This window comes from Rhea pennata, chromosome 8 (genome assembly GCF_028389875.1).
Source record: "Rhea pennata isolate bPtePen1 chromosome 8, bPtePen1.pri, whole genome shotgun sequence".
Classification (NCBI taxonomy): domain Eukaryota; kingdom Metazoa; phylum Chordata; class Aves; order Rheiformes; family Rheidae; genus Rhea; species Rhea pennata.
The window spans coordinates 11,013,280-11,026,884 of NC_084670.1; the positions used below are offsets into that span (position 1 = coordinate 11,013,280).

Below are 13,605 nucleotides of genomic sequence, written 5' to 3' on the forward strand. Positions count from 1 at the left end.
TAGTTTGTAATGTGGGCTAAACTCAAAAAGGCCTGCTATTTATAGGAAAGTGTTTGAGGAAGGGTTTTTAATATTGTCTAAAAATAGGAGAAAGATAATGTGAAACAGATAGTAAGCCTAGGTCTATCTTAGCAAGTCTGGTAGCTCAACAAATCGAGTCTACAGACTGAAGATTCGGTGCAGAGCACTGATGGACTACAATGCACTCGGGGCATTCCTGGAGTACATCTTCCAGGTTAAACTGAGCCAAAAGGAAGCCCTTTCACATGCTGTAATCCACTACATGAAACAAAGCAAATTAAATGGGGGCAATCAAGAGATTCACTTGCAATTATACCCCAGACCTAAAATACTAATCTCAGATGCACTCTTAACTCATGCCGTTGGACCGAGACAGTATTCAGAGCAGCAAGTCTCCAAGCACTCATATGGTACCAGTTTTTCTGTGAAACCTAATCACAGTGGAGTGCATGAAGTAATGACTAATCATTTAAATTCATAAGAATAAAAGCTTCCAATTTCACATTAATATGTTTTACTTTTAAGTTGGTTTGTTGGTTTTCTTGGCATTTATGACATCTATGAGGATTCTTTGGCTGCACATGAGCACAGACACTACTACAAAAGTACGATTAGCAACTTAAGGGCACACAAAGGTGGAGAGGACTGAATTCCCTTATTCCATTTCCTCTTCTTCCCTCTGCAAGGCCTTCAACTGTGTGTGAACTAGAAAAATTTGTACAAACAAACAACAACTTGAACACTGTCTAGAAGTGAACTAGGACAACTAGGTCTTCTGTTACATGTTATTCTGAAATTATAAAGCTGGTAAGTTCATAAATGGTTACACTCACACCAAACTCTTAGAAATTCCTTGTTGATACCTCTCCTTACCTCCACTGAAAAGGCTGGCTGTAGCATGGACTAGATGGATTGCTCTGGGGTTGCGAGTTCAGATAAAATACTAGAGGAGAAGTAGCAAGTGCACAATCAGCACTAAATGGGAATTTAAGGTGCTGCAGACCTGGAGCAGATGTAGGAGAGAATATGTGCTGATGAACATCACTTCCTCGGCAGTGGGAATACAAAGGAGAGGAGATTCTGACAAGGTACCATAGCAGAAAGAAAAAAAGAGGGTCAGTATCACATCTTCTCTTTTCAATTAGAAGAAAAAAAATTTACTTCCAAAATACAAGATATGCCTTCTTAATAAATGTAGTAAACCAAATGGTCAAAAGTCATACTTTTGATTATTGTCCAAACTGGTAACCAAAATGTATCTGGCAGACATCTATCTACTCAACATTATTTTCCCACTGTGAAAATTTTCTGATCCGGAATTATCCAAATCCTTTTTTGTAGAGATTCCCAGGCTTTCCGGATCACACACCACTGTCAATCCTTAATGTCAAATTTTTAATTGAGAAAAATTCACAAAGACAATAACGGCACCAGTAACAGATATAAATGGCCCATTTATATCACACCCTCCCAGATCACAGGTTTGGAGCCATGGTTCCATGCCATAGCTATGGCAGCAATAAAAATATTCAACTGTGAAAATGCGAATTACACAAAGTGTTAACTAGAAAACAACATTTAGCAGTGACTGTGCTTTTAGCAGCAGCTGATTAAGCCTGATAGCAGCACTGCAAGATAGGTTTATTCTAACTTTAGCGATGGGGAAACTGAGGCAAAAAGAGGTTAAGTGACTCATTCATCGCACATCCTTGGCAGCCTCAGGACTAGAACCGAGGACACCGATTTCCAACACTGTGCCCAGTTCTACAAACTGCAGAGCTTTTGCAGAGGTAGCAGCCAACATATATTCTTATAACACAGAGAGCGTAGAAAATTTCTTAAAGTAGCAGCTTTTCCAAAAGCTGCAAACAGACTTCTACAGAAATATAAGGAAGAGTTTTAACACCTACTTTATTGAACTATACACAATCAGATGTCCTTGGCTAGAAACAAAGGAAAATTTAACTTACAAATACTGGTATTACAAAGAAATCTTAGACAACTAAAATAATGTATCAGAAGATAAATTTATATTTTAAAAGCCTTTTCCTCAGATTTTTAAACAGCAGTAAGAAAAGTATGTTTGGGATTTTTAAATAAGAGATTATCATGCCACCATAAACTGTATTTACTCTTGTGCTGTATCTAAGCTTCCTGAAGAGTGGTATTTTTGTTCTTAGCTAGTGATACGATCATTTTTATTTTTTAAATATAAAGCATCCAAACAGAATAATCAATTTGACCAATAAAAATGTCATCTCTGCTTGGAGTATTTTGCTTTTGCACATTACAACTATTGTATTCCAATCATGCAAACTTCTACATGTCAGTTGTAAAAGAAAAGGAACTAAACAATGAAGATCAACGTCATGATAAATGCTCATCTATCATGACTGTTGAAAAATGCAAAGTTCCTTGAATCTAACCCTCAAAACTCCAGGCTTGTACGTACAACGTCAATTACTGTATCTAGGGGGTCAGAGCATGAACAGAGAGCATCAACCACATACGTGCTTGACGGAATCGCTATAAGGTCTTTGGAGCATTAGTCTTTTTTCTTTTTCTTTCTTTAATTTGGACAGTGATGAACAAAATGGGGTCACGTAAAGCGTTCAGTGGGCTTACGCGCTAAAATACAAACTAACGTCATCACATTTTTACGAAGTATAACCTTGGCTGTGATGGAGGGATGAAAAAGCTTCTATTCATCATACTGAAGCATAAAATCCAGCAAAAGGCAAATCTGGGGTGTGCTTCAGTTCTCATTTAGTACTCAAGCACTTTGCATTGCAAGTATTGCAGTCTGGCATATTTGTTCAGGTTCCCTATTTTATAGTTCTTAATGAATCCAATACTTCTTTTATCAGCAAGCAACCTTTGCATGTTGGAAATCCCCTCCACTAGTAATCTCTGCCTAAACAGCTGATGAGCTTTGGAGCCTGCTGACAGAAAAGGTTAAGGCTGCCTCCTACCCCGCTCCTCCCTGCACTGACTGATTCATTTAACCTCCTCTACTTCTACACCTAGTATTTAATACACAATGTCCTTAATTTTAACTAATATTAATTAATTATTATCCTTAATTTTAACTAATAGCAATAATGTCATTTGCTACATCATAAATAACAATTTTCATTAGACTTCAAAGCATTTATAAAGGATACAAGCATCGAGTAGGATTAGCTTCTTTAAATGTAATTGGTAAAGCATACATGGGGCAATGTAAAGAACGGGTTTTGTTGCTTTGAAGTTTTCAAATGAGTTCTTAATTTAAAAAGAAAATAAAGATAGGAAAGGCTTCTACAGATTTGAGCCCTGGGACAGCTCACTTTCTGACAAATTATTAGAAGTTCCCTTTAAATCTGGAACAGTGATCAAACTAGAAAACCAGAAGAGTTCTAACAATTGAGTTTTACTACATTTACTAATGCTAGTTATAAAACTTAACTACTATGTACTCAATTACAAACTTTTAAAATACTGGGGTGTTTTTTTTTTTTTTTTTTTTTTTTTTTTTTGCAATACTTTATGCTTTGCAGAAATAAAACTTTAAGGTTTTCAAAAATGAGGTTTTGTATATAGTCAAACAAGCACGACTGATAAATAAAACCCTAACTGAACTAAAAATGCTGTTCATTGGCTACAAGAAAATTTTGGCTCATTTCCTTGATAGCTTTAATTTGAAGTGTTCAAGCATAATTTATTTTGCCCATCAGCCCTTACTGGATCCGCAGCGAAGGGGCTCCCAGTCGCTGTTTCCTCCGCTTCATCATGGTGCTGCGAGATGCACAGCGCTTCTCCCGGAGCCGGAGGGTTAAAGCCAGGAAGGAGCCCCGGTCCCAAGCTCTTCGAGCACCCCCAGCATCACCAACACCCTCCGAGCATGGTGACGGTCCACATCAATCACACGGCTCGCGTCGAAAGCCTCATTATTTTTAAAGAAAGCTGCCACGGGTCTATTTATAGCAGGCGGCGAGAGGAAGCAAAGCCCACCAGGACAGCGCAGCGGCGCAGGGAAGCCGAAGACCCGAACTAACAGCCAGAGCCGTCACGCCGGCGACGATATTCCCCTGACACCGCTCACGCAGCAAATCAGCGCCAAACTTTCCCGGGGCCCCAAAGAGCAGGAACTGTCACTCTCGCCAAATTAAAAGGCGAGGGGAGAGCCGAGGGGAGCTCGGCTCTGGCAGAAACCTCACGCAGCAGCTCGCAGCCTCACGCTGAGGCAGGAACAGAGCCGCGGCGTCCCCCCGAAGCCCTTGCAAAGTCACCAGCAGCGCAGAGGAACAGCTGCCCTCCGCCGCCGCGGCCACGCGCTATTCCTTTTGCAGGCTTGGATCCACTTACGAGCCACAAGTTCAATCTGAAAGCATCTTCAGTGCCCTTAGTTTTCCATCTATTAGTTTTCCTACCAAAATGCAACTGCTAAGCCATGCTCCAGCTACAAGCTTTATAAATTCTGACATTGCAAACAGAACAGCATATGACAAGCAGTCAGCCCCGTCCGAGGAGGCAAATACTGAGAGAGGGGAGGAAAAAAAATTACTTTTTTAGGACACGATGTTCTCTGTATAATGCAAGTCTTGCATTTTTGCTTGCAAATGGTAATTTCAATCAATTCAAAATCGATCTCATGCTACTAACAAAATTGCCACAAAATAATGTCCAACATCTTAAAATGTGTATTTGCAAAAAGTCAACTTTTCAAAAAAAAATCCAAAAATACATCTTTGATGGATTTTAATCAAAGTATTACATCACTTTCTTTAAAGACTTCATTTAAAATAGGCATATAAAGCCTGTTATTCACAAGCATTCAAACAAGTCAAATTCCCGATGAGAATTCTTATTTTCAGATCCTCAGATCTGAATTTTCAGATTCAAATTACAGCTGGGGTGTCCCATACTAGAAAAATCACAGTGTCTCAACTGCTATGTTCCTTAGGGAAGGATAAATTATCTGTCTCAAAAGACAGCCCAGAGTACCAAGAGACTTTGCTTTGCTTTGCTTTCTTGGTTTCCTCAAACCACTAGGCGCCCTCCAGAGAAAGGAAGCACAACACACAACAAAAAGTGCCAGCTCAACTGTTGCTGTTTGTTAGGTATAATTTTATTATGGTGCTAAAATGAGAACTTGGATTTAGCAGAGGAAATTTGATAAGAGAAGTGGCACAAAATGCTTTTCTCACTTCTAAAGCTTTGTGAAAGCTTTCTTTTTTCTTCAAGTCATCTCTGAGGTTACGATATGTACGGAGCACTAAAATCGTCGTGCACTGAATTACCTCTTTTATAAAGAATATTCTTTCAAATGATTGTTCAAGCCTAACGCACCAAGAGGAGAGCTACGGGGGAGCTCTGCAGGAGGGACTCCAGAGCCAGCCCCACACACGGGCTTAGGAGCACCAGGTTATTTTTGGGTTTTTGGCACCCCAGCAGGGCAGCATAAAGACACCAGCAAAGAAGTCTGGAAAATCTTTTCCTGCCATCAAATTTGTTGCTGTTGCTGAGGTCCAAGCACCACAGTTTAAAAACAGTACAAGTAAAAGCTGATATAAAGCAGTATTCAGCATATCCTCCCAGCGAATCTCCTTGGTGTCTATGCTATTTTACTGTCAGGAAGCTTGGGGTAAACTTAAAATATTACTAAAACCTGTTTAGTGAAGCATCCTGTGAAACTTCCAGGACTGAAGAGACTTAGGGGCTTTGGAGGTTTTAAAGGAGTCGAAATGAGAGAGAACAGGAGCAAGCTAACGAGCCCCACAGCGGGCTCAAGTTGCCTTACAGTAGCAGAGATTAAAAGGAATTAACACTCATACTAGCCTTGCACATACCTCTGTCAAACAGTACTATGTCATTTAACACGTTTCATAAAGATAGGCATAAAAACTTAAGGTAAATATTATCTCATATCAGTACCTATCACCAACAAAACAGTAGTTGGTAGTATTTGAATTATTTAAATATGTCACTTTTTTCCTCCTGCACCAAACTGTAATTAATCTTACATAGCAAGGCAAGTATTTGGTCTTTGATGACACAGGTATCTTTCGTATCACCAAAAATGCTGTTTGTTGTGAAAAAAACTTTAACTGTACATAAATATTCTGGATTATAACTACTTTCAATGTTTCTTTTCTCTCTCTGTTCTTTTTCCCTCAGACACACACTTTAAAAGAAAAGTGTACCTGATATAGCTGTTTAGTAGTGGGGAAGTATTAATACAGATAACTTGGATCTGAAATTAAAAACTGGCTTAGTAAGTTTAGTTTGCTAAATGACTCTTCAAATTTAGATATAATGTGGGAAAGCAGTATTTTCTTGGTATAAAATTTTACTTTTACATACATTACAGTAACCCAAGCTAGGAACCCAGCCTAAGAAACCACAAGGACTTTGGATATAAATCCATATTCTTCACAAAAAAAAAAAAAAAAAAAAAAAAAAAAAAAAGGAATAGGTCAATAAAGCTCCTGTTAGGAGCAACTGAATTTATTAAAAATGGAGCATCGAACAAGAAAGCAGATGGCTCAAACGCAACTCCAACTAAATTTAGTGGCTACTAATTAGCCGAGAAGGTGATCAGAAGAAATAGTGAGCACCTTGCGTTGTACATCTTGCAATCACCCTGAAAATCTGTGGTTTACAGCCCACTTTTTTGGATGCCAAGGTGCTGTTACATACATGACTGCCCAAACGCTTCATCTGAGCCTCGCCACGCTCCACAGTCTGCGAGACTGGAAGGTCTCCAGCGTGCTTCATGTGCAGGTGCACATTGAAACCCTTCGAAAGCCAAAGTCAGCAATGCCAAAACCAACGTCTAGGTACACTAGCACCAAAAGGACAGAATAGGGTAGCGGGTGCAAAGAATTAAATCACATCCTCATAGGAGGGAGATCAAGGTTTGGGTCAATCATTTCAGATTCACTATTTGAAATGATGGAAAATATTCATGAGTGGTAAGGATATTTTGTGTACAAAATCATGAGGAAAACGCATCTAATACATTTATATGCATCGTTTATTGATGGAAAACTTTGACGGTAGATTGTTGAACTAAAGCAGAGAGAAGACAGGAACAAGTAATTACGTTCTAACGCTTATGTTATTCAACCTCTTCACAGCCTACAGTTCAGTTGAATATGATTTCCTTTAGCGTATTAAACACAGGGCCCCTCCCACAACACAAACAAATGCGATTTAAGCACAGCGACGACTAAATGGGATTTAAATAATCAGGCATTTTTCTTCACGTTTCCTTATGGAGAGGCACCTCGCACAGTGCCCATTGCTTTATGAGTGGATGGCGAGGTCTGGCCGGGCATCGCCACCACCCAGGCTGCGCGCGTGGTCTCGGCTGCTGCCATGGAGGAGGAGCTGCTCCTCACCCGTCCCGCCACGCACCCTCCTCAGCTTGTACACAAGACCTTCTTCAGGGGGCAAAACCCTGAGGCGGCTGACTCCGCTTCTTCCGCGCACCGCGAGCAGGGGCAACGTCAGCTGTTTCCCAGGCCTACAAACAGTTCCTGCACAAAAATAGGGACTACTCATGCCGACCCGGGCAAATACAAAGTGATGAGAGTAAGATAAAAGAAAATTTAGAAGCACTGTCAGAAAGGCCTCTCCCTTCTCCCTTCAGCAATGACAAATGCGCCAGCTAATCCACACTTTAACATCATCCTAACTCAACAGGCAGCCAAAACCACCGCCAGCTGTGTCAAGGCTTCCTTCAGCCTCTGGCTTACTGGAGAACATAGACCATTCCCCCCCGCGATGATCTTTTCATAGCATTTAATGTGCCCCAGGCTCCAGGCTAGCATGCAGGTAAACGCAGGGTGGCTCAGTATTTCTCTATACTGGAATTGCTAGTGAATGCAAGGCGCAGGCTGGGGTTTGCACAGAAAATGGAGGCACCTCTCGAGAATCTCTGGCTCCAAGCCAGGTGCTTCATCCATCTGCCAATTCCTGGTTCTGCCAGCGAACAAAGTCAGTGAACCCGGACCTAGCTGCACCCCTAACTATCCCTATCCATTACCTACAGCACCACATTATCATTTCAGAATAAATTTTATTTTCAGATTTTTCTTTTTAACCATATAAAATCTTCCATTAACTTGATTCAAGCTCAGGGAAGGCCTCCAGGAGGACTGAGAGCAGCCTACAGTCTACATTTAAGCGCACACTGTTAGGCCATCCTTTTTGACAAGAACAGTTTAACCGATTTATATGTATAATTCCTTCCTTCCTTGATAGGAATTTCTCTAATTCCTCTTTCAAAGAGGAACGGTAGATTTTTTTTTTTTAATCAGCTAAACACTCTGATATGGTTATACGTAAGGGATGTGCATCAGCTCCATAAGACGCTTTTCAGTGAATCTATATGCTAATTACAACAGAAAGACACATGAGCCTCAATACAGTACTGACTTGTTAAATATTTACACTTTTCAAACAAAAATCATTCGGTAGAAGTGACAACAGAATCTGTAACTCCAGAAAACACAATTAAATAATCAGTGAGATAATGCCTGAAGCTTACTGAACACCTTCCCATTCTTCATAGATTTTCAGTCTTGCTGGTAGCTGCAACCTTGTGCATAAAATTTGTGGCCTGGACATAGGCTTATAGTTTGGGGCCTGGACACAGATAGCTGATTTTTGTCATGGCTTAACAGGCACTCACTCATGGAAGAAGATACAAGTGAAGTCATGAAAACTGAGTATGTTAAAGTAATAATACAGCTCAAACATTCAGTAATTCTCAGTTTATTTAATTACTATACTACTAAATAAAACACTATGTGATTTAAGTACTTCATTTGTATCTCAAATATTTCAAATGTAACTTCATGTGTAGTTTTGCATCATACCCACCTCCACGCTTGACCAAGGGAAGTGAAAACCTTTGGCATCCTCAACGTCCATTCCAAAAGTTTTGTACAAATTCATTGAAGTTACATTAAAGAAAAAACTACTGGTAACTCAGTACTCCACCATTCACTTATAACTGGATTGCATTTAAATAACCTTCACAGTCTTCAGATCACAAACAGCACTGTTCTGAAAAATCTATCAAATATAGTAAAGCTAGCACTGAAGGCACACTGCTAAATAAATCAGTGAGAGTTCCATGTTCTGCTTTAAATAACTCAGTGACTGGCTTAACATTGTCATATGAACTGAACTAAAAAAGGTTTGGTCATGCCTCATTAAAAAAAAAAAAAAAAAAAAAAAAAAAGCCTTTTAATCCACTGTATTGTTCAGCGCTGAATCACTGGCACTACACAGCATTTTCCACCACTTATACAAAGAAGAGAGCTTACATTAGAAGACTGAAAATTATTTCTCATTAAAACCAGAAACTCTGAGGAAGAATTTTATGTGTTTTTGTGAGCTTCATATTTGTAATATATAAACTTTTCGAAATAATTTTAAATGAAAATGCAATAGCAGCCTACAGTCAGTATGAATGCTTTCTTTTTTTAAACAATGCAATCAATAATGTAATTTTATTCCATCAGAAATCTGTAAGCCTGGCAGAAGCTAAGTTCTCTCATAATATCATCAAAGCGCAATTGTTCCATTAAATACTGCAAACATCATGATACATAAAGCACAACATTAAATAAATGCTATTTGTTTAAATTACATTTTGAAAAGCTTATTTTTTCAACATTTGCTACTTTGTGGAAACCTCGCTATTACACTATTTGCTCCACAAACACCTGCACAGGCCACCAATTGTGTACTCAGATACCTGTGAACACAGACTGCTTGAAGAGCAGTGATCAAAGGCATTCGTACCACACACATACACACAAAAAAATAAACAAAAAAATCAATGACTTATGCGGAGTCGGTCCAGCAGTGTCAGCCCAAGCAGGACTGAGGATTATGACTCCTTTGTAAGAGGCTCATTCTAGATCAGGATCAGCTCAAGCTGCTAATCAGAAGTAAGCTTACACTACTACTGCTTTTCCTGCTACCCTTCCGGAAATGAATAAAGGCTTTAATCTCAGAGCAATGCAAGCTGGTAGTTTCCCAGTGTGTGTGTGTGTGTGTGTGTGTGTGTGTGACAGATGCTTTAAAATGCTAACAGAGAAAACAGAGTATCTGCCCATTTACGTGATTCCCACAACTCAACAGCTACGTATGCCCCAAAATGAACCAATTAATGAATGAAGAATAATTATACTTACAAGCTTCCTCTTCTGGGGAGACTGAGCTCCTTCTGGAAAGAAAAAAAGAATGAAAATCTAGAGTTAATTTTACATATTCTTGAGCATTACTCAGCTATTTGTCAGTAAATGACCAAGGCCAAACTAACGATAAACTGGCAATTTCTGAACGCATGCTCAGTTTACAATTGTGTACAGTACTGCAGCATTTGAGAGGTGAATCTGCCCCCATTCATAGCGCAGCAGCCTAGGGTGGAAAAGTGATTCATTTTATCAGAATGATCATCGCCTTTGCAGTCACAAAACCGTAAGCACTCAGTGGAGCATGTACAACTTTGAGATTCAAGCCTAAGCATAGGCAGGTAAGTCAGTAATTAATTCTGTCCTACATACCTCATGAGCATCATATACGAGCCACTTCCAGTTCTTGCAGGCGTGCAAGATGCTTAGCATCTGCTGCCTGCAGGTTCTCACATTCACACCAAGAAGAAAAAAATTCATGCAGCAGCCTTCCCCTCCACCCCCCAAAACACACACATCGCTTTCATTGTACAGTATCACAGAAAAGGTAAGGCCACAGAAGCACAGTCCACACTTAGAATCAGCATTTTGCGCCTAAGCGGCAAAAATAAAGGAAGACTGGGAATTTTAAGACACTGCCTTTTTAATTTCAAGTAAATAAACTATGAGTATCCACAAGGCACGGACAGAGATGGGCACAGCGATAAGAATAATCAGGCGGGGATTTTTTTTTTTTTTTTTTTCCCCTCTCTCTCTTTTTTCTCCTTCTTTCGTTGTTCCCTTCTCCCACTGCCACCTCGGTAGTTCCCGGCCGCGGGGGAGGCTGCGCCCTGCGCTTCAGCCGGGAGCCGCTAGGTGGGAGCAGGGCCCCGCTCCGCGCCAGCCCGGAGACGCCCCGCGGCCGGGCACAGGCTCCACCAGCTAAAGCTCATACTGCAGGAAAGGGGGGGGGGGAACTATTACTGATATCAAATGCAAATGCTGCCTTTTTAATGTATTTTCTCTCAAATTTGCAAAGTAAAAATTAATTTCCTTCTTAGACTCGCAAGGATGGCGGGCCGACGCACGCCCTGCTTGCACAACGCAAGCGGTGCGCGGAGAAGAGCACAAGTTCACAGGGTCTGAAAAAGGTTCCCGTGCTGCTTCCAGGCTGCTGGTTTTCAGCTTTGCACTCAGAAACGAAAGCATGTGAGGAGCCAAGCTCAATTTCTCATTCCCAGGAAACTGGTCCCTCTGTTGTATTTTTCTTCTCCAAAAAGAAAAAAAAAAAAAAAAAAAGTAAATTTTCATAGAAATTTTCATAGAACGTTGAAGAAAAGTCAATGTAAAAACATCCAAAAAATCTGGTACCTCTTTTCTGTATTGAGGTACGGAATTTGTGTTAGTTTAGATGATTAGCAATGTTATTTTTAAACTGTCAATGGTTAGAGTGTTAAATAATTATTGGATATTATTCAACAAAGTTCTAAAAGGTACCAAAAAGTTCTAGCTACTAGAATTAGAAAAAAAAAGTCCTTATTTTCAAGTATGAGTTTTCTACAACTTGAAATTCCACTACACTTTAACAGTACTGAGCAAATTTTATGTGTGAATTATCACAAGCCTGCCAGCTTACAGCAGAAAGAAATAAATTCCCATCATCAGACAAACTTGTCAAGATCTAATCAAAACATTTCAAGCATGTAAGATAATAAATCATTAGCATCTATAACAGGTTGTGTGTTTTATATTCTAAAAAGGTATTTCTTCCACTCTCATCTGATAGAAAGATTTAAAATTTCCAACTATGAAGTCTATCCAGCAATGAAAGCTTTTTGCCATTGAAAACAGACAAATAGATAATATCTAATTATTTACTACATACTATTATATACATGTGTTTGTGTATATTACATTTTATATATATATATATATAGTATATTGCTTACATTGTGCAAGTAGACATATTTAATTTATCCACTTTAAAGAAGACCTGATGCAACAAGTCTATTTTATTTTATATTTTATCTCTAAGGGTAATTTTTTTCTATTCATCTGAGATACTTCCATTTATTCTAAAACTGTCAAACCCCAAAATTTTCGAAATCAATGTGTTAAGCACTGAAATTTAATGGTGTTGGCTGAAAAAGGAAAACTGTGACCTTTAAATGTCTTTATCCACCTTCAAGTGTTTGAGCCTGTAGGGTTCATGTTTACAAGCTCTACTCCAGTCATTAGGGCTGAGAAGTCACTTAAAAAGATAACAGTTTGCTGCAACAGCACCACTCCAGTAATCGTGGCTCTGAGATACAGACATAATACTACAGGAATCATGATGCAATAACAAGAGTTGGCAAACTGCATTCTCTCCTGTACTATACGCTTGTCTTACTCCTGTAATAACAGTTTTAATACTTCCTATAATAAAACTATTTCAAGACTAAATGCTTAAAAGGTTAAAAAAGGGAAAAAAAAGAATTACTTGGCTTAGTTCATGAAACCATCTTGCAAAATCTGAGATCAACTGACTTTCAGGAAGGAAGGAAGTGTTTATAGATGGCATGTCAATGCAATTGAAATAAATATTACTCTCTCCATGTAGCGATTGCTTTCAGCCTGTACCTACAGCCTGACGAACGCAGTGCAGCTGGGGAATCAATACGCAGCAATTCAAATTTAATAGCTCTGAGGTCTTGACAAAGACCACAGTCAAAGCAATCAATTTTTATACCTGTTGTTTCACTACGCCTCATTTCCTATTAGCCTTAAAATCCCCTTCGCGAAACCCTGTGAGCCCCCGCAGCGCCTCTCCCTGCTCCTGCAGGAATCCCGAGCTCCCTGCTCCCACCTGCTCTGCCGAGGCGCAGCTGACAGTGGCACTTCTTAAAACCCTCCCGACCAAGCCAGGACTGGAGGGGGCCAATGCAAAAGCATCAGAGCTGGAAATTAAAGGACTGTGAGCAGCACGCTTACGGGCTTTGCATTCCCTGACTCACCAGTGAGTTACTGTCTAAAGAGCTGCTTCCCAGGGAAAAGAAAGAAAATGCCTGGAAAAGGAAACAAGGAGAGAGCAGACGGCAGTCAGAGCCGATGACCTGTTTCAGGACACGCAATTGGGGATGTTTCGGATACCAAATGGTGAACGAAGGGCTGTGACTTGACTTGCTTCCACCCACTCGGAGGAGTTTGGCATTCCATGTCCATGTGTCCATTAAAAAAATCCCATTTGAAGAGTTAAGATAACTAATGAAACACTGCTGAGCTATGACTAACTAGTCTGAAATACTGTTTACAAAATGCAGCAATAATCCTTTAAGTAAATATGCTAGCTTATCTGAAGCACATTTTTCATTTAAGATTGCCCTTCTGGTGAGAACACCACATGAACGTACAAGATCTCAAACGGCCT

The 13,605-nt window shown here is 39.7% G+C and overlaps 1 protein-coding gene across 17 annotated transcripts in view; it reads right to left on the reverse strand.

Annotated features, from left to right (window-relative positions):
- Positions 1-13,605, reverse strand: part of MAST2 (microtubule associated serine/threonine kinase 2) — a 196,733-nt gene that overhangs the window by 101,101 nt on the left and 82,027 nt on the right. For 15 of the 17 annotated variants that reach the window (XM_062581834.1, XM_062581832.1, XM_062581830.1 and 12 more), the window contains one exon: positions 10,218-10,249. The exons of 1 other annotated variant lie outside the window; for it this stretch is intronic. In XM_062581834.1, coding sequence (XP_062437818.1) covers positions 10,218-10,249 — 32 coding nt within the window. Of the gene's footprint in view, positions 1-894; positions 1,102-10,217; positions 10,250-13,605 lie in introns of all 17 variants that reach the window. One more of the 17 variants, XM_062581828.1, reaches the window with a different exon arrangement.